Source organism: Natator depressus, chromosome 14 (assembly GCF_965152275.1).
Source record: "Natator depressus isolate rNatDep1 chromosome 14, rNatDep2.hap1, whole genome shotgun sequence".
NCBI lineage: Eukaryota > Metazoa > Chordata > Testudines > Cheloniidae > Natator > Natator depressus.
This window is the reverse complement of record NC_134247.1, coordinates 33970653-33997777: the sequence shown is the minus strand read 5'-3', so window position 1 is coordinate 33997777 and position 27125 is coordinate 33970653. Positions and strand designations below refer to the sequence as shown.

Here is a 27125-nt window from a genome sequence, read left to right as displayed (position 1 = left end):
AGCGACCCTCAGAGCGTTCACCACCGCCGCCCCACCATCTAGGAGCCAGTGCGGCTGTGCCCCAGGCTCACACAGGGGTCAGTGTGAGCTCAGGCTAGTGGCTGGGCCATGTGTGAGGGTAGTGCAGGTAGTGGGGGGTCCAAATACCCCGGGCCAATCCCGCCCCCCCAGGGATATTGTACCCGTGTTGCTCACTTTGCACCCAACCCCAAAGGAGGCCATGTGGTGAAATATGCAGGGGTTGGGGAAGCCATTTCTGGGGGGCTGGTGGAGCAGGTGGGGAGGAGGCCAGGTCATTTCTAAGAGGGGTTTTTGTGTTTCCAGCTTTCAGGGCTGGTTGGTGGGTGCCGCAGTGTTGAGCGATTGCCCTGCGTACGGATCCAGCCCTAGGCTGGGAGAGAGAACAGGCTGGCACTGCCCACCACACGCCTGCCGCAAGGTATGGAGGGACTGCGCCAGTCCGCCCCAGGGAGGGCTGGCTCGGGGCTGTCCCTGCTGCTCCCTGCTGGAGGGAATGAGTCCTGGGGTGTGCGTGTCTGTCTGTCTGTCCATCCCTGCTTCCCCCTGCTGGATGAGAGGAGTACTGCTGCTCTGTGTGTGTGTGTGTGTGTGTGTGTGTGTGCAGAAAGTGACGCTGCTGCCTGTCCTCTGCTGGCATGGGTTGTCTGTGTAAATTGCTCCCCCTGCTGGACGAGATGAGTCATATCCTCTGTGTGTGTGTGTGTGTGTGTGTGTGTGTGTTTCTGCTGCCCTCTGCTGGAGGCAATGAGATTTACTCAGCATGTGTTTGTCCCTCCTGTAGAATGAGTCCTGCTGTGTGTGTGTGTGTGTGTGTGTGTGTGTGTCCATCCCTGCTGCCCCCTGCTGGACGAGATAAGTCATGTACTCTGTGTGTGTGTGTGTGTGTGTGTGTGTCCCTGCTGTCCCCTGCTGGAAGAGAGGAGTCCTTCTGAGTGTCCGGTGGCACCTTAAAGACTAAGAGATTTATTTGGGCATGAGCTTTCATGGGTAAAAAACACCACTTCTTCAGATGCATGGAGTGAAAATTACAGATACAGGCATAAATATACTGACACATGAAGAGAAGGGAGTTACCTTACAAGTGGAGAACCAGTGTTGACAAGGCCAATTCACTCAGGGTGGATGTGGTCCACTCCCAATAACTGAGGAGGAGGTGTCAATACCAAGAGAGGGAAAATTGCTTTTGTAGTGAGCCAGCCACTCCCAGTCCCTATTCAAGCCCAAATTAATGGTGTTAAGTTTGCAAATGAATTGTAGCTCTGCAGTTTCTCTTTGAAGTTTGTTTTCAAATTTTTTTGTTGAAGGATGGCTACTTTTAAATCTGTTATTGAATGTCCAGGGAGATTGAAGTGTTCTCCTACTGGCTTTTATACGTTACCATTCCTGATGTCTGATTTGTGTCCATTTATTCTTTTACGTAGAGACTGTCTGGTTTGGCCAATGTCCATGGCAGAGGGGCATTGCTGGCACATGATGGCATAGATCACATTAGTAGATGTGCAGGTGAATGAGCCCCTGATGGTGTAGCTCATGTGGTTGGGTCCTCTGATGGTGTTGCTAGAGTAGATATGGGGACAGAGTTGGCAATGGGGTTTGTTACAGGGATAGGTTCCTGGGTTAGTGGTTCTGTTGTGTGGTGTGTGGTTGCTGGTGAGTATTTGCTTCAGGCTGGGGGGCTGTCTGTAAGCGAGGACTGGCCTGTCTCCCAAGGTCTGTGAGAGTGAGGGATTGTTTTCCAGGATAGGTTGTAGAATTGACTGAATTGGCTTTGTCAGCACTAGTTCTCCACTTGTAAGGTAACTCCCTTCTCTTCATGTACAGGTATATTTACGCCTGTATCTGTAATTTTCACTCCATGCATCTGAAGAAGTGGGGTTTTTACTCATGAAAGCATATGCCCAAACCAATCTCTTAGTCTTTAAGGTGCCACCGGACTTCTCATTGTTTTTATGGATACAGAGTAACACAGCTACCCCCTGATACTTCTGAGGGTGTGTGTGTATGTGTGTGTGTGTGCAGAAAGTGATGCTGCTGCTTACCCTCCACTGGCATGGGTTGTCTGTGTGAATTCCTGCTGCCCCCTGCTGGACGAGATGAGTCCTGTACTCTCTGTGTGTGTGTCCCCCTTCTGGAGAAGATGAGTGCTGCTGCTGTGCATTGGCGAGGGCGGGGGCATGTGTGCCACCCCGCTGGAGGGGATGAGCCCTGCATTGTGTGTGTGTGTGTGTGTGTCTGCTGTCCACTGCTGGAGGCTGTCACGGGGTCCCCGGGCGATGCTCTGGAGCTGCTCCCTACAAAGCCAGTCAGGACTCTGGTGAGGTCTCCTCTCTGTGAGCAGACTGTCTTCAGGGCAAGAAGCTCACACAACTTCCACCTTCCTGGGTCTGACCTTGGAGCATTCAGCATCCTCTGCCCCTCCGAGCGCTGCCCACAGTGAGTCTGCCCAGGCAGGGTCCTGGGGAAGCCAGTGGGCCCTGCACCCCAACTCCGCAGTCAGACGTGACTCTTAGCCAGCCAGTAAAACAGAAGGTTTATTAGATGACAGGAACACGGTCTAAAACAGAGCTTGTAGGTACAGAGAACAGGACCCCTCAGCTGGGTCCATTTTGGGGGGCAGTGAGCCAGACAACCACGTCTGCAATTCACTCCACGTCCCCAGCCAGCCCCAAACTGACTCACCCTCCAGCCCCTCCTCCTCTGGGCTTTGTCCCTTTCCCGGGCTAGGAGGTCGCCTGATTCCTTTGTTCTCCAACACCTTTAGCTATCACCTTGCAGGGGGTAAGGGCCCAGGCCATCAGTTGCCAGGGAACAGAGTGTCGGCCATTTATGTACACTGGCCCTTTGCTCTGCAACAATTACACACCCTTATCCCACCACCTAGAGACTTAAGAAATGCATAGGGAAAACTGAGGCACCCTTATAGTATTCAGAGGAAACATTAAGAACAGTTCCACTTCATCACAGAGGCAATGAGATTTACTCAGCATGTGTCTGTCCCTCCTCTAGAATGAATCCTGCTGTGTGTGTGTGTGTGTGTGTGTGTGTGTGTGTGTGTGTGTGTGTGTGTGTGTGCGTGCATGTCCGTCCCGGCTGCCCCAGTGGGAGGGAACAAGCCCTGCGCTTTGTGTGTTTGTGTATGTCACCCTCAGCAGCCTCTGTGGGCACTGCTGTCTCTGTTCGTGCTGGGACAGGGCATATCACACATTATCACTGCCACTCTGGCAAGTACCCCCCCCCACAACCACTAGACCACACTCCCCTCCAAAGAGTCAGAGCTAGAACCCAGGAGTCCTGGCTCTAAGACATCCTGGGTCTCACCCACTAGATCCAATTCACAAACTGACAGGAGGGGCACTGATTGGATATGGTAGGCTCAGGAACAGGGACAGCTCTTCCCTTGTAGTGGGCACACAGGGGGTGGGGATCAGCAGTGGGGGCAGCTATTCCTATGCAATGGCCACATGGGGGCGCTGGGGACCAGGAATATTGTAGGTATTCACAGGATCTTCCGGAGCTTATTCACTCTGCCATTATGCCCAGAATCTTTAGCCTTTCCCTCTGTGGTGCTTACTGTGTCATTCAGACTTTTTTAAAGACCTGGGAGTGGGGTCTAGTGGTTAGAGAAGGGGGGCTGGGAGCCAGGACTCCTGGTCCTATCTAGCTGTGGTCTTTCAGAAAGGCTCCAGAGGTGATCCTGGCAATTACAGGCCAGTGAGCCTAACCTCAGTACCAGGCAAATTGGCTGAAACTATAGTAAAGAACAGAATTGCCAGACACACAGGTGAACATGACTCGTTGGGGAAGAGTCAACATGGCTTTTGTCAAGGGAAATCATGCCTCACCAATCTACTAGACTTCTTTAAGGGGGTCAAGAAGCATGTGGACAAGGGTGACCCAGTGGATACAGTGTATATGACAGGGATCTGTAAAATCATGATGGGTGTGGAGAAAGTAAATAAGGAAGTGTTATTTACCCTGTCACATAACACAAAAGCTAGTGTCACTTGATGGAATGAATAGGCAGCAGGTTTAAAACAAACAAAAGGAAGTGTTTCTTCACACAACGCACAGTCAACCTGTGGAATTCTTTGCCAGAGGCTGTTGTGAAGGCCAAAACTATAACAAGGTTCAAAAAAGAACTAGATACATTCATGGAGGACAGGTCCATCAATGGCTATTAGCCAGGATGGGCAGGGATGGTGTCCCTAGCCTCTGTTGGCCGGAAGCTGGGAATGGACGACAGGGGATGGATCACTCGATGATTGCCTGTTCTGTTCATTCTCTCTGAGGCCCCTGGCACTGGCCGTTGGAAGACAGGATACTGGGCTAGATGGACCCTTAGTCTCATCCAGTCTGGCTGTTCTCATGTTCTTACCCCCGGCTCTGTGGGGAGGAGTGTGATCTAGTGGGTTAGAGCAGGGGGGTTGGGAGCCAGGACTCCTGGGTTCCCTACCGGTTCTGGGAGGGCAGTGAGGTCTAGGGGGTTAGAGCAGGAGTAAAGTCTTTGGGAGCCAGGACTCCTGGGTTCTTGCCTTGTCATAACCCTGTGGCAGTTGGCCCTCTGTGTAATCATGTGGGGGAAGGTTGTATCCCCATCCCCATCCCCATCCCCATTCTCATTGCCTTTTTCCTCCACCCCTGCAGATGCTGCTCCTGCTGCTGAGTGCTGTGCTAATTCCAGATCCTGGCTCTGGGGCGCTGGGACTCAACAGCACGACAGGTAAGCTCCGCCTCCAGCCTCGCATGCTGGGTCAGACCCACCAGGTTTCTCCGCTCACCCCACCCCCCGAAAACCCCATAATCTATGCCAGGGCCTCCTCGTGCCAGCGGTGCTCAGTCCCCAAGGAGCCCCCCCCAGACTCCCATGTATACCCCAACGTGTACCCCCGTGCGCACGCAGACACACTCAGCTCTGCACTCCTCTCCTCTGTGCACACGCGTGCATGCGCTCACACACACTTGGAGACGCACACGGACACAAGCATGGGGAACCCAACAAAAGTACGCATGTGCGAGGACGCCTCCCTCTGCACACACACTTGCTCTTCCCCCACCCACCCCGCTCCTGTTCCCCCAGCTCAGCCGGAGGCCCCCCAACCTGACGGTGCCCCGCTCTGCGCCCCCCAGGCTGTGAGATCATCCACCCACCACGGGACGGGGGGATCCGGTACCGGGGCCTCACCCCAGACCAGGTGCAGACAGTGCGCTTCCTGCCCTTCGACTATGAGATTGAGTATGTGTGCCGGCCCGACCGTGAGATCGTGGGGCCCAAGGTGCGCAAGTGTCTGCCCAACGGGACCTGGACTGAGATGGGCCATGCCAGCCGCTGCCGTGAGTCACCACCGGCCCCCATGCCCACCCTGGGGACGGGACACAGGGCCTTTCCACCCTAAGGGGCACCAGCTCCAATCTGACCCCAGGGTGGGGGGATTGGCTGGCTCAGAGGGGGTGGAGAATGGGGCACAGGGCCTTTCCCCTCCAGGGGGTGCTGTGTCCAGCCCAGGCCCATGGCAGGGACTGACTGGCTGGCTTGCGGGGGCAGGGGGTGTGGCAGGGAATGGAGCATGGGGCCTTTCCCCTCTAGGAGGCGCTGGCTCCCATCTGGCCCCAGGCTGGGGGACTGGCTGGCTCAGGGGGGCAGGGAATGGGGCACAAGGCCTTTCCCCTCTAGGGGGTGCCGGCTCCCATCTGGCCCCAATGCAGGGGCTGGCTGGCTCTGGGGAGCAGGGAATGGTGCATGGAGCCTTTCCCCTCTAGGGGTCACCAGCTCCAATCCGGCCCCAGGGCAGGGACAGCCTAGCTCAGGGGGTGGGGAATGGGGCCCGGGCCTTTCCCTTCTCAGAGGCACTGGCTCCAACCCAGGCCGAGGGTGGGGTGTCTTAGGGGGTGGGGCTCTGGCTCTGACCATCCTCCACCCCGGCAGTGCGGACCTGTCCCAAGATACACCTGAGCCTGGAGAACGGGCAGGCGGTGCCACGTGGCATGGAGCGGGTGCCCGTGGAGGGCACCTGGGTGGAGTATCATTGCAATCCTGGCTTCCGCCTGGTGGGTAGTGCCCGCAGCAACTGCACCAAGGTGGGGCGCTGGAGCTTCCCCAAACCTATCTGTGAACGTGAGTCAGGGCACAGGGGGGAGGTGAGCAGAGGGGGCCCCTTAGGGGCATGTCTGGGGTGAGTGGGGCAGGGTCCATGTGTGTGGGTGTCTGGGGTGAGGGGTGTGTGGGGCAGGGTCCAAGGGGTGGGCCAGGGTCTGTGTGTGGGGGCCTCTGGAGAGAGGGGTGTGTGGGGCAGGGTCCAGGTGAGGGTCTCTGGAGAGAGGAGTGTGTGGGCCAGGGTCCGTGGGGTGGACCAGTGTCTATGGGAGATGTCTCTGGGGCAGGGTCTATGTGTGTGTGGGGTCTCTGGGGTGAGGGACATGTAGGGCAGGGTCCATGGGGTGGGGCAGGGTCCGTGTGTGAGGGTCTCTGAGGAGAGGGGTGTGTGAGGCAGGGTTTGTGGGGTGGGCCAGGGTCTGTGTGTGTGGGTCTCTGGGGTGAGGGGTGTGTGGGCCAGGGTCCGTGGGGTGGGACGGTATCTATATGAGATGTCTCTAGGGCAGGGTCTATGTGGTGGGGGGGGGTCTCTGGGGTGAGGGGTATGTAGGGCAGGGTCCATTTGGCAGCCCAGAGGCTATGTGTGGGGGTTTGTGGGGAGAGGGGTGTCTGGGGCAGGGTCCATATGTGGGGGTCTCTGGGGAGAGGGATGTGTGGAGCAGGGTCCATGGGGTGGGGCAGGGTCTGTGTGTGTGGGTCTGTGGGGAGAGGGGTGTGTGGGGCAGGCAGGCCCTCTCAGAGGTCCAGAGAGACCCTGGCCAAATTCCAGCTTTTGAGGCCCCTAGCCATAATAAAAATAAAAAATGATGACACATGAAAACAAAAAAAGAATGAGACATAATTTTGGAACATTTTTTTATTTAACAAATGCTTTTCTAGCCTTTGTCTGTGCAAATGCACTAATTACTGAGGAAAAATCTAGCTCTCATGTAATGTCACAGTTGATATTAAGCATGGCGAGCCCATTGAAACACTCTTGTCCCATAGCTGAACGGTGGTAGTTCTTTACCTGCTTCAACACGTGGAAGGTGAGTTCACCTGAAGCCATGATGCAGGCAAACTGACAAAAATACGCAATGCAATTGTGATATTAGGAAACACCCCAGAGACTCCAGGTTCGAGTATTTCTTGAAGCAATTCCTTTGGCTTGCAATCCAATTTAAAGTTTGTGGAATATACTCGTCTGAGGAAGATGACCTCGTGGTCTCAAGGTCTCAAAAGAGATCTTTTGAGATTTCTTTGTTGTACTGTTGCTGAAATTGTTCAGCTGCAGAAAGTAGATCTTCATTACTCAGTCTGTTGAACTGCCACAGAAACCCAAAAAGGTACAAATTAGTCGCAGTGACTCAAATCAACGTGTAAGACCTCATTGAATAGAGTCAATGATGACAAGGGAGACATTGACCCTATAATGCTTCTCGGCATCAGATTCAGTAGATAAGTTGCAATCGGTGAAGAACTCATATGAAATGCCAATATTCTGTGTTACTAATCTGGACTCAGTCAGGATCACATCCCATTGTTCACAAATCTGTTGAATGTCATTGATAATGTTATCGCTCTCAACATCAAATGCAGCATTGCGTGCTTCAATTACCAGATTAGTTAAGTGGATCATTGTAAGTAGCTTCCTCCACAAAGATGACACCAGAATGCATTCAAATTTGGACATGTGCTTCTGAATAGACTGAAGTTCAGTTTGAGCTTGTTCAGTTAGATTGAGAGATTCAAGCTCATTTAAATCCTTTCTCACTGAATTCAAATGCTGCGCAACTCGCTGAATGCCATCAATCCTTGCAGACCATCTAGTTTTGGACATCCCATGCAGTGAAACAGGAAGATATTGCTTCAGAATTTCCCACCTCTGTGGACTGCTACTGAAGAGATTGTACATTTGCTGAACAGTTCCAAAGTAATTGCCTCCTTGCATGATTCAGCACAGTCAACACCTACAAGGTTTAGTGTGTGATATCTACAGCTGGAGAAAATACAGTTTGAAGTATGCTCAAGCAGAACTGCTTGTACACCTTTGTACTTCCTAGCCATATTAGATCCATTGTCATAGGCTTGACCAGTGCAGACTTGAAAATCTAACTTAAAACCTTCTAGAATTGCTAGTACTCAAGCAGCAATTTTTTTTCCAGTTTTTCTCGTGAAATTATCAAACAAAATAAAACTTTCTTCAATTGAAAATTTTGAGCTGTCTACAATCTTAATATATCAAATAACCATAGTCATCCATTCCTTGAGAGAACAATCTGGAGTGGCATCAACAATGTTTGAAAATACTTGGCATTTTGAATATCATCAAAATTGTTGTTTGTACAAATGACCCACATAGCTCAATAAACTCATTTTGTATGCGTGTGGAGAGATAATGGACTTGCATGCGCTTTTGACTCTCTTGCGATTCTTGAACACGTTTAACATGCTCTGATAAAAGTGGGTCATATTTGCTGAGAAGCTCAACTATGCCTGGAAAGTTTCCATTTGCATGATCACCAATACCTTGACTGGAACCAAAGAAAGCCAATCCCTGCTCAGAAAGAAAAAGGATGACATTCAGGATGCGCTCAAGAAGTTTTTTCCAGTTTTTAGTTTCTGTAGAGAGTTCAGTCAAGAGTAAATTCTCAACTGAACTTTCGGATGATGCTGCCCTGCTGGCTGATTTCCATGCAACATAGTTTTCTTTGTGTGACATTGAACTCTCATGTGATGGTATTCAGCCTTTCAACTTCCTCCAACCTCTGCTGATGCTCCATCCCAATTGATCAGAGAGAACTAATGCATTTGCAGCACTTTTGTTCAAAATGAAGCTGGGTGCACAGTACAGAGATTGTTTTTCCGTACTCCAGCATAACCAGTCTCCTGTGCAGGTCTCACTATTTGGAAGAGTTTTTGTCAGAAGACGAGTAGGGAAAGCATGATTATCAGCATCTTGTGGAATGTTACTTGGAATTTCAAAACAACTAATTTGAAGAAAAGATTGCATTTGGCCAGCATTGCTCTTGTCACTAATTCCAATGTCAGTCATAGTCAAACCTGTAGTACTCAGAAATTGCTCTTGCTGCATAAGATCTACATCTTCCTGTTGCTGTTGAGTTTCTTGATCGTACACAGGATCTTCTGCTGCATCTGTTACTGCTGGCACATCTCCTTCTTGACTACTGTCTTCATGTTCAGGTATTGGCATTGAAATAACACCTATTGCAGTTGCAGAGTTTTCATTATCTGTAGCATTGTTTGTTGGGTAAGGTGTGTTTTCCAGTGATTTGAGAAATGAAGTTATTGGCTTTGAGCTCTTAGCTGCTGTGTCACTCAGTTGTTTTCACCATCTCTTGCTTGCACCACTTTCAAATCTCCTCTTCATAGTGATTTATCTGGTCAATATGTAGCCTATCCATACTTGAAATAGTCTGCTGTAAATAAGTATCTTATCTACACTTGAAATCTTCTACTGTAAACATGTACATAAATGCTGAATGGTACACAAATGCTTAAAAGACTTAAAATGAAGAAATACTAATTAAGAACACAAAATGAAACAGTCAGACAAGTTATTATCCTTATCACTGAATCAAAACTTAAGCATGCAAGGTATAATACAACAAGCTGAGCTGAAGACAAAGGGATGACATGTATATAGTAAACACAGACATGGATACAGACAGTGGGATAATGTACAAAAATTTCAAATGTGTGCCCTCACGAAACTCACTGTACAAGACTGTCACAAATTTTCACCTTGAATCTGGGCCTATAGACTACGAAAGCCTATGATGATGGCCAAGCTACTGAGCTAGGGCTCAACCAACCAACCAACCAGTCACCTCTTTTAGCTACTATATGAAGATAATAATGAGGAATTCTCACACATAAATAATTCCTTAGGCAACTAGATGTAAAACTATAAAGACACTAAAATGTAACAATTCTCCACCTTTCAACACGCACTTGATCCAGCACTAGCCACTAGTAGTGGTTTGTTTATATAATCAGCTGATCTGAGAGGACATGTTCATCACGGTCTAATCTTGTGCCATCAGAACCAATATATTTTTATTAATATTTATGAACATTTTAAACTCTTTAATATGACAAAGTCTATATCAGTTAACAAAAAATTATGTCTTTTACCAAATCACATCTCTTATTTGCTTAAATTTGCAGCTCTAAGCTGAGAGAGTGTGTCACATTTTGGTCCAATAGGGATGTGCATAAAAATAAGCTGCGAAACTTATCAAATGCCAAAAAATTAACAAGTGTCTACATTTGAGGCCCCCTTTGAGCTTGAGGCCCAGGCCAATTGACCCTCCTGGCCCCCCCTCTGATTGGTCCTGGGGGCAGGATCTGTGGGGTGGGTCAGCAGCCATGTGTGTGGGTCTGTGGGGACAGAGGTGCATTGGGCAGGGTCAATGGAGTGGGCCAGGTCTATGTGTGGGGGTCTCTGGGGAGAGGGGTGTGTGGGACAGGATCTGTGGGGTGGGCCAGGTCTATGTGTGGGGGTCTCTGGGGAGAGGGGTGTGTGGGACAGGATCTGTGGGGTGGGCCAGGGTCTGTTTGTAGGCGGGTCTCTGGGATAAGGGGTGTATGGGGCAGTGTCCATGGGGTGGGCCGGGGTCTGTGTGTGTGTGGGTCTCTGGGAAGAGCTGTGGGGGGGCAGGGTCTGTGGGGTGGGCCAGGGTCCGTGTGTGGGGGTCTCTGGGGTGAGGGGTGTGTGGGGCAGGGTCCGTGGAGTGGGTCAGAATCTGTGTGTGGTGGTCTCTGGGGTGAGGGGTGTGTGGGGCAGGCTCTGTGTGTATAGGTCTCTGGGGTGAGGGGTATGTAGAGCAGGGTCCATGGAGTGGGCCAGGATCCATGTGTAGGGGTGTCTCTGGGTGGAAGGGTGTGTGGGACAGGGTCTGTGGGGTGGGCCAGAGTCCATGGGCAGTGTCTCGGGGCAGGGTTATGGGCGGGGCTGGGTCCTCTGGGCCATCTCTGGGGGGGGCGGGGGGGTGTGCCTGTGGCATCTCCCCCTCCCATCAGTCTCAGCCCCTCTCTCCTTCCCCCCACAGTGCGACGCCCCATCTCCACAGGTGAGTGGCTCTTGACAGGTCCCCTTCCTCCATCTCCCCAACCCCCCGGGGCAGGTGCTGAGCTCTGCCCATTCTCAGCCGTGCACTTGGGCCTGTGGGCAGCTCCCCTGCTGCCCATGCCAGGCACCCCGAGGCTCTGAGCCTGGCACTGGTCACTCCAGGGCATTTACATTCCTTGGTTCCCCCAGCCAGCTGCAGAACCAGGGGCTGGGACCCCCACTTCCCAGCGCCCCAGAGAGATCGGTGACCCCCTCAGGTTCCAGAGCCAACTGGCTCCTTCCCCTGCGCTCTCTCCCCTTACGTGCTCATTGTGCAGGCACGGGGGTGGACTCCTGGGGCCATCCTATAGCCAGTACCACGCTGCTGGTTGGGGGAGGATGAGCCCCACGTTCCCTTCCCCCACCCTGTCTTAACGGCCCTGCCAGTCAACCCATCAGGGCGATGCTGAGCCTCGCCTGAAACCTGCAGCCAAATGCCTCTCTCCTGGAGTCTGGCAGCCAGCTCGAGGGCATCAGACACCGGGCTGGGGCTCAGGACGCCTGGGTTCCATTTGCAGCCCTGCTACAGGCCCCACATGAGAGAAAGTGACTCCCCCTGCTGGTACTTCAGTTTCCCCATCTGTAAATGGGCTCTACAGGGCAGGGAATGACTCCAAGTGCATTGCCGAGCACAAGAAGACCCTGATCTCGGTCACTGTGTGTCTGGGTTGCACCCGGCATGACAGGGCCCCAAACTCAAGATGTTCATTTGACTTTTATCTGGGTCACTCCGAATGCCCCTTGGGGTGGGGGAGGTTCTCCAGCAGACCCTGCATGTCCTGACTTGCACAAGCCCTCTGGGGATGGGCAGTGGAGTCCAGGAACTGGGAGATAGAAACCATGGGGCCAGTCTTTGCCAAGGGACCTGGCTACGGTTAACTTCAGCCCCTTTTGTGTGTGGCAGACGTCCACATATGGCGCAGGCTGGCGAAGGGCCTGGAACCTACCCCCTCCCACCCCCCCCCCCACATTGCTGCCTGAGTGAGGGCAGGTGGAGCTGGGCAGTCTGCATATCTATCTATCTATCTATCTATCTATCTATCTCCTTATTCATTTTCCCAGCTATCTGTGTATCCCTGTTATCTGTGCATCCTGTTGCCCAACTCTGTCCCTCCTTCCCATCCCGTTATCCTTTCATCCATCCATCCATCCATCCATCCATCCCTCTGTTTCTTGCTGTCTATCCATCTGTCAATTTATCTGTCCATCTGTCGGTCCATCCCCTTGTCTCTCTAGCCACCTGCTCATCCCTGCATCCACCCGGCCTTCCAGTCATCTTTTGACCCATCCATTTCCCTAGCTGTTCATCCCTCTACCTGTTCACCCATTCATTCTCCTGTCTCCAGCCATCCATATTTCTTTATCCATCCCTCGCATCCATCTAGCCATCTTTCTCCATCCATTTTTCTAGCATCCATCCACCCTCCCATCCATCTCGCTCTCTCCCTCCATCCATTTCTCTAGCTAGCTAGCCCTCCTTCTGTCTAGACACCCACCTGTCCTCTGGTCCAGCTGACGCTGCAGGAAGTGGGGTGGGTGAGGCCTGGGTGAAGAGCACCCCCTGCTGCTCCAAGCGTCCATGGCCCCTACACCCCTGGGAGATGGGTAGAGGCCAGCACTCTGCCATGTGCACACCCCCTGCCCCTCGCCTGCTCCGCAGGGGAGCTGCCCTCCTCCACACCCAGGGAGCTCCTGTCATGTGTCTTTGGGGTATGCCGCACCCCAAGTTCTCCTTCCCTCCAAGCATCCCCCCGCTGGTGTCCATCCAAGCGCAGCTGTGGGTTGTTACCTGGGCTAAGAGTGGGAGGGGGAGGGTGCTGCTCTTAGAGCATGTTGATCTGGGGAGGGGGTGTCCCCACACTGTCCCTCCCCCACTCCCTGCGGGGATCCCTGCCCTGGTCTGTGGCCCCACTGGGTGTGAATGCAGCCAAATGCCAGGGGATGGTGGGAGGGAACCTCTGCCCTGCCCCTCCCTGACAGCCCTCTTCCCCACTCAACCCCCTCCTTGCCCCTCCCCCACAACCCCCCACCAACTGCTTCCTCCACTCCTCCCCCCACAACACACCCTCCCCCACCAACCCCCCTGCCCCACTCCCCCGTTGCTTTTCACCACACCCCCATCCTACCATCATTCAGTCTCTCCCCTCCCTTGCTCCTCCCCTCCATCCTTCTCTTCCCTCTACCCTTCCTTCCTACCCCTACATCTTCCCCCTCCCAGTGCCTCCCCTCTCTGTCCCTCTCCTCTCCACTCTCATCCTTCCTCCTCCCTCCTCCCCTCCCCTCCCCCTCCCATCCCTGTATCCTTCCCTCCCCCACATCCCTCCCCTGCCCACTCTCATCCTTCCAGCTCCCTCCCTCCATCCTTTCCCTCCCCTCTCATTTCTCCATCCCCTCTCCCCTCCATCCCTCTTCCCCTCCCCATCCCATCCCCGTATTCTTCCATCCTTCCCTCCCCTCGCTCCTCCCCTTCTCCTCCCCTGCCCACGCTCATCCTTCCCCTTCCCTCCCTCAATATTCTCCCTCCCCTTTCCATCCCTGCATCCCTCCCCCTTCCCTCCCTTTGCTCCTCCCCCACCTCTCCATCCTTCCCCCTCCCATACCTGCATCCCTGAATCCTCTCCCTCCTCCCCTCTATACTTCCATCCTTCCGCTCCATTCTTCCATTCTCCCCCTCCCTGCATCCCTCCATCCGTCGCCCTTCCCTCCCTCGCTCCTCCCACTCCCCTCCCCTCCCTGCCTCCCTCCCCCTCGCTGCATCACCGCATCCCCCCGCCCCCGCGCCGCGTCCCTCCCGGCCGGTCCCCCCGCCGCCGCAGAGCCGCGCGCCATGGCCGGGCCCCGGGCCGCCGCCGCCCCCCGCGCGCCCCAGCCCTGAGCGGCCCGGCCCGGCCCGGCCATGCGCCCCGCCGCGCTGCTGCCGCTGCTGCTGCTGACGGGCTGGCCGCTGGCCGCAGGCAGGCGGGCGGTGCACATCGGGGCGCTCTTCCCCATGAGCGGCGGCTGGCCGGGGGGCCAGGCCTGTCTGCCCGCCGTGCGCATGGCGCTGGAGGACGTGAACCGCCGCCGGGACATCCTGCCGGACCACGAGCTGCGCCTCATCCACCACGACAGCAAGGTGCGGGGGGCGCCCGTGGGGGGCGCAGGGCTGGGCACGGGGGGAGCCGGCAGGGGGCGCGGGGGTCGGCACCAGTGGGGGGCGAGGGGCTGGGCACGGGGGGCCCCTGCGGGGGGCGCGGGGCACCGGCGCGGGTGCGGGGCTGGGCACGGAGGGCACCGGCGGGAGGCACGGGGCTGGGCGCTGGACTGGGCATGGGGGTGTGCGGCTGGGCACGGGGAGCTCCTGCGGGGGGCGCGAGACTCGGCACCTGTGGGGGTCAAGGAGCTGGGCACGGGGGGTACCGGCTGGGGGTGCAAAGCACCGGCAGGGGTGCGGGGCTGGGCCTGGAGGGCACCAGCGGGAGGCACGGGGCTGGGCACAGGGGGCACGGGACTGGGCATGAAGATTGAGGGGCTGGGCATGGGGGCACCGGTGGGGGCCACAGGGATGGGTTTGGGGGTTGAGCACTGGCGGGGGCAAGGGGCTGGGTATGGGGGGGTGCAGGACTGGGCACAGGAGATGCAGGGCTGAGTATAGGGGGCGTGGGGCTGGGGAGTACAGATGACACGGGGCATATGGGGCACCAACAGGGCTGGGCACACAGAGCACCAAATGGGGGGCATCGACAGGGAGTGGAGGGCTAGTCATGGGGGGTACTGACAGCACAGGGACCTGGGGGGTAAGGGGGACACCAATGGGGTTGGGCACGGGGCTGGGCATGGGGAGCACCAACATCAAGGTGAGCTCAGGGGCACTGGGCTGGGCACATGGGATACCAGGGGTACAGAACCGGACTGTGGGGTACCAACAGCAAGGTGAGGAGGGCTCAGGTGGCACCATCAGGAGGGAGGTGGGCCTGGGGGGCACCGGGGAGGGGCAATGGGAGGAGGAGGCGGCATTCCAGAAGTGGGGGGGGGGCTGTGCTGGGGAGGCAAATGGCTGGAGGGGAGACACTGAAAGATGCATGCCCCCTGTGCTGTGTCTCTTGCACACTCATCCTGCCCCTCTCACACTGCCCTGTGCTGCCCCTTGCACACTCGCCCTGCTCCTCTCACACTCCCTGAGCTGCCTTTGGCACATTCACCCTGCCCCTTCACACACGCCCTTTGCTGCGGCCCCCCCCCGGGTGAGCCCCTTGGCTTCAGTGCCTCCTCCCCCCCCCCGCTTCCCCTATCCCTCCCACATTCCCCTGTGCTGCCCCTCCCACACTCACCCTGCCCCTCTCACACTTTCCTGTGCTCCCACACTCAGGTCTGCCCTTGCTGGCTCTGGTTCACACTCACTCCACTCCATGTACACCTGGCTTGTTGCACACTCACTGGCTTTTTGTGCACTCGGTGCTCAGGCCTTCTCTTGCACGGCCACTCCCTGGTTCCCTGGGGCACTCAGAGTCACTCTGTCCTGGCACACTCATCCCTGCTCACTCCATCCCTCACACCCACCTCCTCTCTTCCAGTCCCTTCTTCAGGGACTGCCTTTAGGAGGGAAGTGGGGTCTAGTGGGGTAGAGAAGGGCTGGGAGTCAGGACACCTGGGTTCTATCCCTGACTTGGGGAGGGGAGTGGGATCTGGTGGGTTAGAAGTGGGGAGGGGGCTGGGAGCCAGGACTCCTGGGTTCTATCCCTGCCTCTGGGAGGGGAGTGGTGTCTTGTGGGTTAGAGCAGGGAGGATGGGAGCCAGGACTCCTGGGTTCTATCCCTGACTGTGGGAGGGGAGTGGGGTCTGGTGGGTTAGAATGGGGAGGATGGGAGCCAGGACTCCCACTCTGCCCCCTCATGCTCCCCAGCCATGCTCCCTCTTTGTGTCTGTCACCAGGAGAGCTGTCTAAAGTGTACCCAAGGAATTGGCTGGAGTGGGAAAGTCTGCAGAATATTCCTGTGGGAGGGGGTGGTTGTTGCTATTCTCTGCTCAGAAAGGTGGGATCTCGGTAGGGTGTGGGTGAGCTGCTTTCCTCTCCTCCCTTTTTGTTCCCTGGGGAGCAAATATTTCAATGACATTTGGAAAAAAAATTCCCAAGAAACTAAAACTTCTCTTCTCAAAACGCACAGTATTGAGAGTGAAACCTGATGTCCCCTGACAGCTTTATTCCCTATACGCATCTATCTATCTATCTATCTATCTATCTATCTATCTATCTATCTATCTATCTATCTATCTATCCCCACCTCCTTCTCTCTCTGATCTCTCTGCCTGTCCCCATATCTCAGTATCCCCCCTGCCTTCGTGTCCTTACCTCTCTGTGTCTCCCCGCTCTCCCTTAGCTCCCCAACTGCCCCCCCCATGTCCCCTGCTCCCTGTGGCTGACAGGTTGCCATGGCAGCACAAGCTGCTTCTCCTGCTGATGGGGTTGTCATGGAAACTGATCTCTCCCACAGCTGCCATGTCCTGAATAATTCATGGGCCCCTCCTGGTGTCCAGCCAGGATAGGGAGGATGGGCTGTGACGTCCAGAGAGGAGTTGGGGCCGGGGGCAGAGAGCCAGGACTCCTGGGTTCCATCCCTAGCTCTGGGAGGGCTGTGGGGTCTAGTGGTTAGAGCAGGGGGGCTTGGAGCCAGGACTCCTGGGTTCTATCCCCAGGTCTGGTGGGGAGGGAATGGGGTCTAGTGGATTAGAGCAGGGGAGGATTCCTGGGTTGTATATCTGGCTGTGGGAAGGAAATGGGATCTAGTGGGGAGTCTGGGAGTCAGGACTCTTGGTATAGAGCTGGGTGAGTTGGGAGTCAGGACTCCTGGGTTCTATCCTGGCGGTGGGAGCAGCATGGTGGGTTATAGGGTTAGAGCTGGGGTAGGGCATACCATGGGCGTGATGTTGGGTCTGTGCCCCACAGTGTGACCCAGGCCAGGCCACCAAGTACCTGTACGAACTGCTCTACAATGACCCCATCAAGATCATCCTTATGCCCGGCTGCAGCAGCGTCTCCACTCTGGTGGCCGAGGCCGCCCGCATGTGGAACCTCATCGTGGTGAGAGGGGCTGGGGGATTGGTGCGGGTGCATCTCTGGGGTGTGAAGGGGCAAGGGGAGGTTACGTCACGGGGAAGGGTTGTAAGGATTCGTATGTGTGAGTGTGGTGGTTGTGTGAGGGTTGGTGTGTGTGTGGGGAAGTTTCACAGATCTCACACAGCTCTGGAACAGCCCCTGGGAGGACCCCTTCAGTGCGGCAGCCTCCTTAGGGTCATTCTCTCTCCCCTGGGTGAGCCCCTTGGCTTCAGCGCCTCCTGGCACCGAAACTCAGAGCCTGGAATACCCCTGCCTTGCACCGTGAGCTCCCTGCGGCGAGTCCACCTGGATTGGCTCCCTGACAGAGGGATACTCCTTCCCCTCAAAGGGAGCTATGCACCTCTGGTGTCCTTAAGCTGCAGTGCCTCCCCACCAGCGTTGTGAATGCAGGAGGGTTGTTAGACGTCCGGAACATAGCATGCCAAGTCTTTGGGTAGCACAGAGAACAGCATGGTCCATCTGGGTCAGTTCAGAGCCTAGAGCTCTCCTCCGACCCCTTCTTTGGCCCTGTCCAGAAACTTCTCCCGCTTCCCGCAACCCCACCGGGCCCATCTTCTGTCCTTTGTGCTTGTTCCCGGGCAAACATTGTCCCCCGGCCCTTTGTTCTCCAGGTGGTCAAACCTGGTTGGCTTCCTGTGGAGGGTCATCCATGGTTGGTAGTCGCTAGGTACCGAATGTCCAGGCAATTGTCTTCTGTGACTCTTCCTGGCATGGGGCAGCCAGGTGTCAGTCATCCCTGGATCTCTGCAAAGAGTAAACAACGTTTCCCCCCACCTAGTCAACTGTGCAGCATATGGGGGAAACTGAGGCACACACTGTATTCATGCAAAACATTATGAAATATTCCCACTTGATCACAGGAAGTCGTGTCTTCGGATGTTGTGTGTGTTGGGGTGGAAGATGTTGTATGTATTGTATTTTGTGGGGGATAAGTGTCAGGATATGGTGTGGGTGTGTTGGAGGAGTGTTTGGGTGGGGGGCTGGGTGTTGGGGTATTGTGTGTGTGTGTTGTGGTGAGTGTGTTAGCGTGGGGGACTGGGTGTCGGGGTATTGTGTTGGAGTGGGTGTGTTGGGGGACTGATGGGGGAGGGGGCTGGGCATTGCGGTATTGTGTTGGGGTGGGTGTGTTGGGGGGCTGTTGGGGTGAGGGGCTGGGTGTTGGGGTATTGTGTGGGGGGGGCTGGGTGTCAGGGTATTGTTGGTGCGTGGGTTAGGGGGGTGTTGGGGTGGCAGGGCTGGGCATTGGGGTGTTGTGGGGGCATGTGCTGGGGTGCCCACCCTGAGCCAGCTCTACCCCCCACCCCCCACAGCTGTCATATGGCTCCAGCTCCCCAGCGCTCTCCAATCGCCAGCGCTTCCCCACCTTCTTCCGCACCCACCCCTCGGCCACGCTGCACAACCCCACGCGCGTCCAGCTCTTCAAGAAGTGGGGCTGGACCAAGATCGCGACCATCCAGCAGACCACGGAGGTCTTCACCTCGGTACGGCTGCAGCGCCCCGGCCCCCTGATCCCCACGGAGCCCCGGGCCCCTGACCCCCACAGGGATCTGCCTCCCACATCCTCCCAGACCCCCATGGCACCCCGGGCCCCTGACCCTCACAGGGATCTGCCCCCCACATCCTCCGTGACCCCCATGGTGCCCTGGACCACTGATCGCCGCAGGAGTCTGCCCCCAACATCCTCCCTGACCCCCATGAAGCACCGGGCCCTGACCCCCACGGTGCCCCAGATCCTGGTCCCCACCCCACCACATCCACCCTGCCCCCCTCGGGGCATAGGACCCCGACCCCTGCAGCCACCCTGGGCCCCCAGTCTAGCATCTCCCGATTCCCACAGTGACCCAGACCCCAACCCCCACAACACCGTGACCCACACAGCGCCCCTGACCTCGCAACCACCCCAGACTCCTGTGCCCGGTGCTTCTGACTCCTACAGCCACCCTGGATCCCACGGTGCCCCCTGCCCAATGCCCCTCATCCCCCCCCCAGTACCCTCCCGGTGCCCCCGGCTCCCTTCCGACCCCCACTCCCTGTCCCCACCATGCCCCAGAGCTTCCTGCTCTCCCTCATATGCCCCCTCCCGCTAGCTCCCCAGCTCTCCCTGACCCTCTCTGCTCTTTCTCCATGCCCCCTCCCCTCCCAGACCCTAGATGACCTGGACCAGCGGGTGAAGGAGGCTGGCATCGAGATCACCTTCCGCCAGAGCTTCTTCTCCGACCCTGCCGCACCCGTCCGCAGCCTCAAGGTGAGAGACCCCCGAGCTGGGGCTTGGGGGGATCTGGGGGAGGAGGGGCCTAGGGTTGGAGCGGGGTACCCAAGGGTAAGATGGCGGGGGCTTGGGCACCTGGAGTGGGGGGGAAGCTCAGAGCACGGGGAGGATGAGCCGATGGCTGGCGGGTGCCTGGGGCTGGGCCGGGCAGGTGGGGGGCTCTCCCTATCTTCCCTGGTGGGAAACCCTGCCCCACCCCCGTATGCTCCCCATCCCCCCTGTGCTCCCCACGCCCCCTCCCAGCCAGGCACTCTGTCCATCCATCTGTCCATCTGCTGCTGGTTTGCCCTGGAACAGCACCCAGACACACAACAGGGCTCCCCTGGGATCTTGGGATCAGGGAGGGGGGGGAAAGTGGTCAGGGACCCAGGGTGCCCCCAGGTTTGGCAGGACCCATAGGACACCTTCCATCCTCCCACAACCTCCTCCCATGGGGGTTATCACAGCCTCACATGGGGGTGGGGAACGCTTGGAGCCGTGCAAAGATATGAAAACGTATGCAAATGGGCAACTGCCTTGTCAAGTGGTGAGTGAGGGGCTGGGGAGTGGAGTGAGCAGCAGTGAGTTGTTGTGGGGGTACATGGGGTTGGGGTCTGTGCTGGAGTGTCTGGAGGTAGAGCAGGGGTGTAACCGTGTCTACCCCCGGTTCACGTGGGTTGTGACAGTTCCCCCCCTCCCCCTTGGTGGCCGTCCCCACAGCGCCAGGACGCCCGCATCATCGTGGGGCTCTTCTACGAGACCGAAGCACGCAAGGTCTTCTGTGAGGTGAGACCTGGAGGCGGGGTTAAGTGCTGGGGGGCAGCCAGGTGGGGGGGGCGGGCTCTGTTCTAGGGGGGCAGCCAAGGGAGAAGCAGGGCTGGGCTGGACTCAGTACTGGGGGGCAGCCAGGGTGGAAGAGGTGGGGTCAGCACTGGGGCGGGGGCAGCTGGGATGGGGGAGTCAGGCTCAGTGCTGGGGTGCAGCCATTGGGGGATGCCCCAGGTCTGGGGAGGAGCTGGGGGGCAGAGGAGCAAGGATGGCTACCTCCCATAGTACCAGACACCGGGGCCCTGTCCCCTCCAGTCCCCCAGGGGCCAGCACCAGAATTGCTGGGCTGTGTATGGTCCAAGTCAGGGGTCCCCCCTTCCCTGGGGAGACACTGCACCTGCCCCACAAAGCCCTGCTGGGATGGGCCCCTGACTCAGCCTCGCCCCTCCTGCCCCATTGTGTGCCAGATAACTGCAGGGAGACACCCCACATCCCTACACACATCCAGAACACACACAAGCCCTGCAACACACGCAAGCCCCACACCCCGCAACACACGCACGCCCCGCAAGATGCATACACCCTGCAAAGCGTGCGTGCCCTGCAGCATGCACGCTCCACCCCTTGCAGTGCATGCGCACACGCCCCATCCCCCGCAGCGTGCATGTGCCCCACAGCGCACACACAACCCACAACGCGCACGCCTCACAACGCCCCACGCCCCTCAACGCACAGGCCCCACCTCCCACAACACACACGCTGCACAACACACACACCACACAACACACACAACAGGAGATTGCTGAGCCTAGCCAGCCAGATCTGTCTCTGCTCTCTCTCTTGCTCCCCACCCAGCTCCCCGAACATCTCTGGGGCTCCCCCTAGTGTCTCCATGGCTCTCTGGTGATGTGGGGCGGAGCCCCACGGCCTCCCATGACACCCCCCAGTGCCACCCCCCAGTCCGAGATCTTGACTGTGCCACTTCTGCTGTCGCAGCCTGTGGCCTGCATGTCTCTGCTGTAGGGACCCAGGCCTGCACTGCTGGGTGTCAGTGCCCATGTGTAATAGTGTCTCTTATGGGTGGTTTGATACTGGGTCAGTCACAGTTGCGCAGCCCCTCACCTGGCCCAGTTGTACTGGTCTCCAAGTGCCCTGTCTCAGTGGAGGTGATTCCCTTCCCCACCCCTGGGGGGTGGGGAAGGGATGTGTGGAAAGTGACAGGTGGATCCAAACATAGAGGTACAGAGCTTAGCTAGATCAGAGGGGGGATGGGGATAGATGGATGGAGAGGGGGCGTATGGGGATGGATGGATGGACGGATGGAGAAGGGGCGCATGGGGAAGGATGGATGGATGGAGAGGGGACGTATGGGGACGGATGGATGGATGGATGGAGGGGGGTGCATGGGGATGGATGGATGGAGAGGGGGCGCATGGGGATGGATGGATGGAGGGGGGCGCATGGGGACAGATGGATGGATGGAGAGGGGGCGCATGGGGAAGGATGGATGGATGGAGAGGGGGCGTATGGGGACGGATGGATGGATGGATGGAGGGGGGCGCATGGGGATGGATGGATGGAGGGGGGCGCATGGGGACAGATGGATGGATGGAGGAGAAGTAGGGGATGGAGGGTTGGTTGGGTGGCTGGATGGAGCTGCGTGCTGGTCTGAGCTGGGAGCCCGTCTCTCGGACGTGCCTCCCTGCAGGTGTACAAGGAGAAGCTGTATGGGAAGCGGTACGTCTGGTTCCTGATTGGCTGGTATGCCGACAATTGGTTTCGCATCAAGGACCCCGCCATTAACTGCACAGAGGCAGAGATGGCGGAGGCGGTGGAGGGGCATGTCACCACCGAGATCGTCATGCTGAACCCTGAGAACACCCGCAGCATCTCCAACATGGTGAGGGCAGGGAGACCCGGGCACCTGGGAGGCCCAGGGGTGGGGACGACACAGGAGGGGGCAGTTGCGGGGCATCAGGGACTAGAGGGGTGGGGGGGCCAAGGGGGACGCGAGAGCACGGGAGCTGGGGTGGAGGGGCAGCAGAGACTGGGAAGAAGAGGGGGATCAGAGAAGACCTTGGAGGAGGGCAATGGGACTGGGGGTCAATGTGGGACAGGAAGACCTGGGGTGACTGATGAAGAGAGACGGAGGGGGCAGTGGGCCCCCATATCACTTACGCTCCTCTGGCTCACTGTTCCCACCCCCGGCCCTGCAGACCTCCCAGGAGTTCATTGAGAAGCTGCAGAAGCGGCTGGGCAAGAACCCGGAGGAGACGGGGGGTTTCCAGGAGGCGCCGCTGGCCTATGATGCCATCTGGGCCCTGGCCCTGGCGCTCAACAAGACCTCGGCCGAGCTGGTGAAGAAGGGACTGCGACTGGAGGACTTCAATTACAACAACAAGAACATCACCGACGAGATCTACCGCGCCCTCAACTCCTCCGCCTTTGAGGGGGTGTCGGTGAGTGACCCCTGTGCCCCTGACCCTGTGCAACCACAACCCTACGACCCCCTGATCCCGGACCCCTATGCCCCCTACCACCCATCCCATGCCCCCTAATGGCCACCCCATCACCGACAAGATCTACCGCGCCCTCAACTCCTCCGCCTTTGAGGGGGTGTCGGTGAGTGACCCCTGTGCCCCTGACCCTGTGCAACCACAACCCTACGACCCCCTGATCCCGGACCCCTATGCCCCCTACCACCCATCCCACGCCCCCTAATGCCCACCCCATCACCGACAAGATCTACCGTGCCCTCAACTCCTCTGCCTTTGAGCGGGTGTTGGTGAGTGACCCCTGCGTCTCTTGACCCTGACCCCATGCGACCCTGAGCCCACGTGACCCCACACCCCCTAATGCGCATCCCGTGCCCCCTAACGCCCACCCCATCACCGACGAAGTCTACCGGGCCCTCAACTCCTCCGCCTTTGAGGGGGTGTCAGTGAGTGACCCCTGTGCCCCTGATCCTGCAACACCGACCCTGCGACCCCGACCCCGCACCCCCTGACCCCGACCCCACAACCTCTGATCTGACCCTGCGCCCCCGTCCCAAACGCCTGCCCTGTCACCGACGAGATCTACTGCTCCCTCAACTCCTGTGCCTTCGAGAGGATGTCGGTGAGTGACCCCCGCACCCCCTGACCCTGCACCCCCGACCCTGCCGACCCCGACCTGGCCCCCTGACCCTGCACCCCCTAACGCCCACCACATCACCAACCAGATCTACCGTGCCCTCAACTCCTCCACTTTTGAGGGGGTGTCAGTCCTCTGCCCCTGGCCCTGCGCACCCCGACTCTGCGCCCCCTGACCCAACCCCTGTGACGGAGTAGGGAGTATTAACCTGGCAACGTTGCACGGGAGTTTTATTAGTTTATTGTCTTCTGCTAACAAGGGGTGTGCCTCCGTTTCCCTGGGGTACTGCACCAATACTCGATGGTGAGGGGAAATAAGGGTGTGACTTCACTGAGGGATGGTACTTGCTGGGCAGCATGAACGATGGCGATGGCGGCTGCCCTTCGTAACCTGAGCCCAGGAGGGGGTTGGGGCCAGGTGACACCTTCTGCCCCGGGGGAAACTGGACAAAGGCTGGAGGAGGGGCCAGGGGTGTGGCTGGTGGAGGCAGCGGGAAGGTGTTTCAGTTTGGAGCTGGCTGGGGAGATTGGGGGAGGCCCAGAACCTGGGTCTGGGCACCCTGCCCTAAGATGGACCTGACTGAGGGGTCCTGTTTTCTGTACCTACAAGCTCTGTTTTAGACTATGTTCCTGTCATCTAATAAACCTTCTGTTTTACTGGGTGACTGAGAGTCATGGTGAACTGCAGGAAGTGGGGGGTGCAGGGCCCTGACTCCCCCACACTCCGTGACAACTGGTGGCAGAGGTGAGATGTACTTTGTCTCATGGATGGCGCTTCCTGCAGTAAGTGACTGGGGAGCAGCAAAATGAAGAGGGATTAACGAGGACCGGGTGTGCTGAAGGCTCAGAAAGGAGTGGTTTCAGGAGGCAGAGGAGCTACGCTTAGCCCCTGGGAGTGTGTGACCAGCGAGAAGGACTGTTGCAGTAACGGGGTCCCTCTGGGGACTGCGGTGAGCAGTTTCAGGGGCAGAGGAGTCTGTGGCTTGACCCTGGGAGTGAGGTGGTGAGCTGGAAAAGGGCTGGCACAGTAGGGGTTCTTCCGGGAAACTGTGGGGAGCTGAGAACACACAAGCCTGCGAGTCCACAACAACTTGGGAACAGCGGGGAGATGTATAACCATCTCCTTAAGAGGGACCTTTTAGAGCTGTGCAAGGAGAGGGGGCTTCGCAGAGGGAAAGGCATCAAAGCACAGCTGATTGCCCAGCTGGAGGAGGAGGATCACTAGGAGGAGCTGATCCCTGTCCCTGAGGGAAGCAGCCCGGCAGATGCAGCGCTGGCACTGGTATCTGTACTGGCTGGGAGTGGTCAGACTGCTGCCAAGGGCACTCCGAGGCCCTTCCTACCTGTGGCTAGGGGAGGAGCTAGAAACAACCAGGCAAGTCCCAGGGGCACTGTGACCCCTGCGGCCAGCAGGGGATCCTCACGGCCAAGCTCCCCGTAGCTGGAGCTGAGGCAGCTGGAATGGAAGAGGGAGATAAAACTGAAAGAGCTGGAGAATCGGGAGAAACAGTGGCAGCATGAACTGGAGGTGGCAAAGCTGAGGAGCAGAGAGCCCCCTGCTGCAGTGAGTGAGGGGGGACCCAGGACTGCATGGAGCTTTGATAAGCACATCCTGTCCCAGTTTAAGGAAGGGGAGGACATAAATGAATTCCTGATGGCCTTTGAGAAGGCCTGTGGGCTGCACAGAGTTGACCCTACAGACAGGCTCCGGTTTCTCACCCCCTTACTGGACCTCAAAGCTGCAGGGATGTACAGTCAAATGGAAGGGTGGAGGCAGGGGACTATGAACTATTCAAAAAGGCCCTGTTACGTAAGTTTGGGATGACTCTTGAGGCATATTGGAAAAAGTTCCAGAATCAGTGTAAAACCCCTGAGGACACATATCTGGAACTGATCCTCCGAATGGATGGCTGTGTCAACAAGTGGGCAGATGGAGCCCAGACTAAGGAGGACATGGTTAAACTGGTTGTACTGGAGCACCTGTATGAACATTGCCCATCTGACCTGAGGACACAAAGCCAGAGGACCTGCAGAGCACAGGGCAGCTGGCCAACGATTTTGTGGACAACCGGTCAGGGGGTGGAACAGAGGAGTCCCAAAAGAATAAGCCCACCACGGTGCAGAGAGAGAGTCACCCCGGGACCCCACAAAGGGGGAATGTGAAGAACCCCCTCTCAAGGGGAACAACCGGTATCAGGACAACCGACCGGCTCGAGGGGACCAACCGAACGTGCATTGTTATTACTGTGGGCAGAGAGGCCACATACAGCTCCAGTGCCCCAAGCTTAAGGACAGACTGAGCAAATCGAACCCTCACAGGGTTAACTGGGTAGGGACACAGCCGGAGGAGAGGCAGGCTTCCCAGGCAGTAGGGGCTGGCAGCTTACCAACTGCTCAGGAGGAGGAGTTTCCCAGATCCACTTCTCTGAGGGGCTTGATGCTCCGGACGCAGGGTTCTCAGTTTATAGGGTGGGCTCGGGGTTGTCCCTGTGGAGCGAGTGCCTTGTTCCCCTGGAGGTGGACGGAGGAAGGTCAGTGGATACTGGGACATGGGCACTGAGGTGACGCTGGCCTGGCCCGAGGTGGTGGCCCCAGATCGGGTGGTGCCCGATACCTACCTGACCCTGATGGGTGTTAGTGGGACCCCATTCAAGGTGCCCATGGCGTGGGTACATCTGAAATGGAGGGCCAAGGAGGGCCCCAAGGATGTGGGGGTGCACCATTATTTGCCCACTGAGGTGTTGATGGGGGCTGACCTAGAGGATTGGCCAAGCAACCCTCAGAACGTCCTTGTCGTGACCCATAGCCAGAGCTGGCAAGGGGCACTACACCCTGACATTGGGGAGGGTACCTCACCGGAGGCGCAGGACACTACCCTGGTGGGGAGGGAGTGTCCAGGGACAAAGTTCAGAGGGGCTGAGGCTTCAGACCCAGCCAGTGAGAGAGAGCAGGGCCCCATACCTTCCCCAGCTGCTGAATTCCACGCCGAGTTGCAGAAAGATCACTCCTTGCAAAAGCTAAGAGACCTGGCTGGCCTCAGTGCGGGAAAGGCTGCCAGGAGAGGTTTTTGTGGGAGAAGGGATTCCTGTACCGAGAATGGTCTCCCCCAGGGGATGTGAAGTCGTGGGGGATCCGGAGGCAGCTGGTGGTCCCCCAGAAGTATCACCGCAAGCTACTGTACCTGGCCCATGACATCCCTCTCTCAGGACACCAGGGAATCTGGCACACCAGGCAGAGGCTGCTACAAAACTTTTACTGGCCTGGAGTCTTTAATACTGTCCAACAGTATTGCAGATCTTGTGACCCTTGTCAGACGGTGGGGTAGGCCCGGGACAAGGGGAAAGCGGCTTTGAGACCTTTGCCCATGATAGAGGAGCCTGTTCAGAAGATGGCTGTGGACATAGTGGGGCTTCTCAGCAAGACGACCCGGTCGGGGAAGAAATACATTCTGGTGGTGGTAGATTTCGCTACCTGTTACCGCAAGGCAGTGGCCTTGTCGTCTATCGAAGCAGACACAGTGGCAGATGCGCTCCTTACCATTTTCAGCCAAGTGGTGTTCCCCAAGGAAGTCTTGACAGACCAGAGATCCAACTTCATGTCAGCCCAGCTCTGATGCTTGTGGGAGAAATGTGGGGTCTGGCACATCTGGGCCTCAGCGT

General features: G+C 57.2%; 2 protein-coding genes across 3 annotated transcripts in view; both read left to right on the top strand.

The window, feature by feature from the left end:
• Positions 1–27125, top strand: part of LOC141998762 (uncharacterized) — a 406176-nt gene that overhangs the window by 156984 nt on the left and 222067 nt on the right. The window lies entirely within an intron of this gene.
• The window catches only part of GABBR1 (gamma-aminobutyric acid type B receptor subunit 1), a 61039-nt gene that overhangs the window by 7574 nt on the left and 26340 nt on the right, over positions 1–27125 (top strand). For both annotated transcript variants that reach the window (XM_074971621.1, XM_074971622.1), the window contains exons 2-13: positions 325–439; positions 4666–4741; positions 5149–5352; positions 5945–6133; positions 11167–11187; positions 14180–14340; positions 17149–17283; positions 18630–18800; positions 19463–19564; positions 20288–20353; positions 22044–22235; positions 22552–22794. In XM_074971621.1, the coding sequence (XP_074827722.1) occupies positions 4666–4741; positions 5149–5352; positions 5945–6133; positions 11167–11187; positions 14180–14340; positions 17149–17283; positions 18630–18800; positions 19463–19564; positions 20288–20353; positions 22044–22235; positions 22552–22794 (1560 nt within the window). In that variant the 5' untranslated portion in view covers positions 325–439. The remainder of the gene's footprint in view (positions 1–324; positions 440–4665; positions 4742–5148; positions 5353–5944; positions 6134–11166; positions 11188–14179; positions 14341–17148; positions 17284–18629; positions 18801–19462; positions 19565–20287; positions 20354–22043; positions 22236–22551; positions 22795–27125) is intronic.